This window comes from Tachysurus vachellii, chromosome 11 (assembly GCF_030014155.1).
Source record: "Tachysurus vachellii isolate PV-2020 chromosome 11, HZAU_Pvac_v1, whole genome shotgun sequence".
Taxonomy (NCBI): domain Eukaryota; kingdom Metazoa; phylum Chordata; class Actinopteri; order Siluriformes; family Bagridae; genus Tachysurus; species Tachysurus vachellii.
In genome coordinates, this window is record NC_083470.1 from 437,501 (window position 1) to 442,500 (window position 5,000).

The following is a 5,000-nucleotide window of genomic DNA, read 5'->3' on the forward strand; positions in this document are numbered from 1 at the left end:
TGTATGTGTGTGTGTGAGAGTGTGTGTGGAGTGTGTGTGTGTGTATGTTGTATGTGTGTGTGTGTGTGTGAGAGTGTGTGTGTGAGTGTGTGTGTGTATGTGTGTGTTGTATGTGTGTGTGAGTGTGTGTGTGTGAGTGTGAGAGTGTGTGTGTGTGTATGTGTGTGTGTATGCGTGTGTGTTTGTGTATGCGTGTGTGTGTATGTGTATGTGTGAGTGTGTGTTATGTGTATGTATGTATGTATGTGTGTGTGTGTGTGTGTGTGTGTGTGTGTGTGTGTGTGTGTGTGTGAGTACCTGATCCAGTGTCTCTGGTCCAGTTCAGTCCCAGTCTCTCCCCCTGTAGTGTACTCAGTTTCGTACTGAGACTCGTCCAGCTCAGGGTTTCTCCTGCGCCGTTTTCCCCGCAGTGCTGCAGGCTTCCTGTCTGTTCTCTCAGATGGACTGGAGCTCTCTGGATCCTGAGCACGACTGAACACACGCTCTGAGTACCTGTGGGTCCAACATCATCACAGAGTGAAGAAGCTTAGAACTCACAGAAGAAGAAGAAGATGATGATGATGATGATGATATATTGATGAATTCTATAAACTCTATGTCGCTTTCACATTTAATGGATTAATTTTTTTCATCAGTGATGGAATGAGGTTCCAGAAGCTTAGTGCTGCTGTGAGAAAAGTGATGTCTAATGAGCTGTAATGTATAATAATAATAATAATAATAATAATAATAATAATAATAATAATAATAATAATAATAATAATAATAATAATAATAATAATAATAATAATAATAACAATAATAATAATAATAATAACAATAATAATAATAATAATAATAATAATAATAATAATAATAATAATAATACTGGGTGGAGACTCACGCTGGGGGGGTAAACGGCTCGCTCTTAAAGGGGATGGAGCTCACACTCTGGGACTTGTTCAGAGGCAAAGCTCCTTTCTCTGAAAACATCACCGACGGCTCGTGGACACTCTGACCATCGCCCATGTTGTTCACCTGAAACAAACGGACAAAAAGACTTTACAACTACAACATTTATTCTTTTCATTTAAGATCTTTAATTTGTGTTATCAGGTTTTTTGAGTTTCTCTCACAAAACAAAAGATGTAGTTCTCTCCTGCTGTACAGACTGATGCGTGTGATAGTGAGCCGTAACCCTGAGTTACATCCTGACATTACACACACACACACACACACACACACACACACACTGCCAAGCTTCAAAGATCTGGAAATCTGTCACACAAAAATTTATATAGAACCTTAAAGGAATTATTCTTTTAAATAAAGTTTAATGATTGAACACACAATCCCAACACTTCTTTACAGCTGTTTACCCTGTGTGTGTGAGTGTGTGTGTCTGTGTGTGTATGTGTGTGTGTCTGTGTGTGTGTCTGTGTCTGTGTGTGTATGTGTGTGTATGTGTGTGTGTCTGTGTGTGTGTATGTGTGTGTCTGTGTGTGTATGTGTGTGTCTGTGTGTGTGGGTATGTGTGTGTGTCTGTGTGTGTCTGTGTGTGTATGTGTGTGTGTCTGTGTGTGTCTGTATGTGTGTGTCTGTATGTGTGTTCCATTCTTTTTCCCACACAGAAACAGGATCTTTTCCTTTCCCTATACTCAGAGGAAGCGTCATTCATAAAGAAGAAACAAAAGGAATTTCGGTAAACTTAAAGCTCTTCTCCAGAGCGACTGTCATTGATCCCATTTAGACAGCAGGACTGAGAGCCTCACATTTACATTTACATTTACACCATGTGACAGACGTCCTTATCCAGAGTGACGTACATAAGTGCTTAAATCTCTAACATTGAATAAATGAATGCTGATTCACTAAGTTACATACTTAAGATACCATGAGTTTAAAACATTGTTCAAAGTTACAATGAAAAAGTGTCAAAGGTGAGAGATGGTGGGACCAGTCGAGCAGTGCTGGTAGATCGGAGGGTGCGGGGTGCAGTGCGAGTAGTGATTAGGGCTTTGAGGTAAGAGGGAGCTGGTCCATTTTTGGCTTTGTAGGCCAGCATCGGTGTTTTGAATCTGATGCGTGCAGCTATCGGAAGCCAGTGGAGGGATAGCAGCAGTGTGGTGGTGTGGAGAACTTTGGCAGGTTAAAAACAAGCCATGCAGCTGCATTTTGGATAATTTGCAGAGGACGGATTGCGTTCATATGTAGACCTGCCAGCAGTGTGTTAATCCAGTGTGTTAAGCAGGCCGAATCCTTCTAATGTTGTAGAGCACTTCTGTCATTGCTGAGAGCCTCACACACACTTCTGACCAGCATCATGTTAATATAATCCTACATTTATTATCTAGATCATCAGCTCCACCATCTTTAAGTCATGATGTAGGAGTGTAATTACTGACTGCAGCTGTGCACAATCATCACCCCACATCTGTGTTGGTGAGTTAATAATGATCAAGCATGTCACTTAACACAGAGAACGTGAACAGGTCAATATCAAATAAATCTCCTCACTGAACATTTCACCACATCAGTGATTAGCTGTAATGTAAATTTAAATTCACTCTAATTTAAAATTATCTGTTTAACACCTAAATATTTAACTTTTTATTTCCATCCATCCATCCATTTTCTACCGCTTATCTGGGTCCGGGTCGCGGGGGCAGCAGTCTAAGCAGGGACGCCCAGACTTCCCTCTCCCCAGACACTTCCTCCAGCTCTTCCGGGGGAATACCGAGGTTTTCCCAGGCCAGCCGAGAGACATAGTCCCTCCAGCGTGTCCTAGGTCTTCCCCGGGGCCTCCTCCCGGTTGGACATGCCCGGAACACCTCCCCAGAATGGCGTCCAGGAGGCATCCGGAACAGATGCCCGATCCACCATAGCTGACTCCTCTCGATGTGGAGGAGCAGCGGCTCTACTCTGAGCTCCTCCCGAGTGACGAGCTCCTCACCCTATCTCTAAGGGAGCGCCCAGCCGCCCTGCGGAGGAAACTCTTTTCGGCCGCCTGTATCCGGGATCATGTCCTTTCGGTCATGACCCAAAGCTCATGACCATAGGTGAGGGTAGGATCGTAGATCGACTGGTAAATAGAGAGCTTCGCCTTGCGGCTCAGCTCTTTCTTCACCACAACAGACAGGTATATCGACCGCATCACTGCAGAAGATACACCGATCCGCCTGTCAATCTCCCGCTCCATCCTTCCCTCACTCGTGAACAAGACCCCAAGATACTTAAACTCCTCCACTTGAGGCAGGAGCTCTCCACCAAACTGAAGGGGGCAAGCCATCCTTTTCCGGTTGAGAACCATGGCCTCGGACTTGGAGGTGCTGATTCTCATCCCTGCCGCTTCACACTCGGCTGCAAACCATCCCAGTGCAAGCTGAAGGTCCTGATTTGAGGAAGCCAACAGGACAACATCATCTGCAAAAAGCAGAGACGAAATCCTGTGGTCCCCAAACCGGACTGCGCCTAGAAATCCTGTCCATATAGATAATGAACAGGGCCGGTGACAAAGGGCAGCCCTGCCGGAGTCCAACATGCACCGGGAACAAGTCTGACTTACTGCCGGCAATGCGAACCAAACTCCTGCTCCGGTCATATAGGGACCGGACAGCCCTTAGCAGAGGGCCCCGGACCCCATAGTCCTAGAGCACCCCCCACAGGTCACCACAAGGGACACAGTCGAATGCCTTCTCCAGATCCACAAAGCACATGTGGACTGGTTGGGCAAACTCCCATGAACCCTCCAGCAACCTGGCGAGGGTAAAGAGATGGTCCAGTGTTCCACGAGCGGGACGAAATTCACATTGTTCCTCCTGAATCCGAGGTTCGACTATCGGCCGAATTCTCCTCTCCAGTACCCTGGCATAGACTTTTCCGTGGAGGCTGAGGAGTGTGATCCCCCTGTAGTTGGAACACACCTTCCGGTCCCCCTTCTTAAACAGAGGGACCACCACCCCAGTCTGCCAGTCCAGAGGCACTGTCCCCAGCCGCCACGCGATGTTGCAGAGGCGTGTCAACTAAGACAGCCCCACAACATTCAGAGACTTGAGGATTGCCGCCACGACAGGCACCAGAGACCTTGCGGCCGCGTCGCGTCGACCGCGTCGACATTGGAGGTGGAGAACATGGTCCACTCGGACTCAATGTCTCCAACCTCCCTCGGGATCTGGTTGAAGCTCTGCCAGAGGTGGGAGTTGAAGATATCTCTGACCGGAGACTCTGTCAAACGTTCCCAGCAGATCCTCACAGTACGTTTGGTTCTGCCAAGTCTGTCCAACTTCCTCCCCCGCAATCGGATCCAACTCACCACCAGGTGGTGATCAGTTGACAGCTCTGCCCCTCTCTTTACCCGAGTGTCCAAGACATACGGCCGGAGGTCAGATGAAACAACCATAAAGTCGATCATCGACCTCCGACCTAGGGTGCCCTGGTGCCATGTGTACTGATGGACACCCTTATGCTTGAACATGTGACTAGCACAGAAGTCCAATAACAGAACACCACTTGGGTTCAGGTCGGGGGGGGGGGGGGGGGGGGCGTTCCTCCCAATCACGCCCCTCCAGGTGTCACTGTCGCTGCCCACGCGAGAGTTGAAGTCCCCCAGTAGAACGATGGAGTCCCCGGTCGGAGCACTTTCCAGCACCCCTTCCAGAGACGCCAAGAAGGTCGGGTACTCTACACTGCCATTTGGCCCGTAAGCACAAATGACAGTGAGAGACCTATCCCCGACCCGAAGGCACAGGGAAACGACCCTCTCGTTCACCGGGGGGAAAACTCCAAACACATGGTTGCTGAGCTGGGGGGCTATGAGCAAGCGTAGTAGAGAGTCCAGAGTAGTAGAGAGTCCAGCCTCTCTCAAGGAGTTGGGTTCCAGAGCCCAAGCTGTGCGTGGAGGCAAGCCCAACTATCTCTAGTCAGTATCTCTCAACCTCTCAAGGAGCCTGAGCTGGTGCGGGAGGCTTTTTAATTATTTATTTTAAATATAGGTCAAAAAATGAGCTGTTGTTGTTTCTTGA

General features: G+C 47.8%; 1 protein-coding gene across 1 annotated transcript in view; it reads right to left on the reverse strand.

Annotated features, from left to right (window-relative positions):
- si:ch73-61d6.3 (occludin) overlaps positions 1 to 5,000 on the reverse strand; it is a 20,288-nt gene that overhangs the window by 6,943 nt on the left and 8,345 nt on the right. The window contains exons 4-5 of the mRNA XM_060880841.1: positions 884 to 1,017; positions 298 to 492 (exon numbers count right to left, since the gene is read on the reverse strand). Coding sequence (XP_060736824.1) covers positions 298 to 492; positions 884 to 1,017 — 329 coding nt within the window. The remainder of the gene's footprint in view (positions 1 to 297; positions 493 to 883; positions 1,018 to 5,000) is intronic.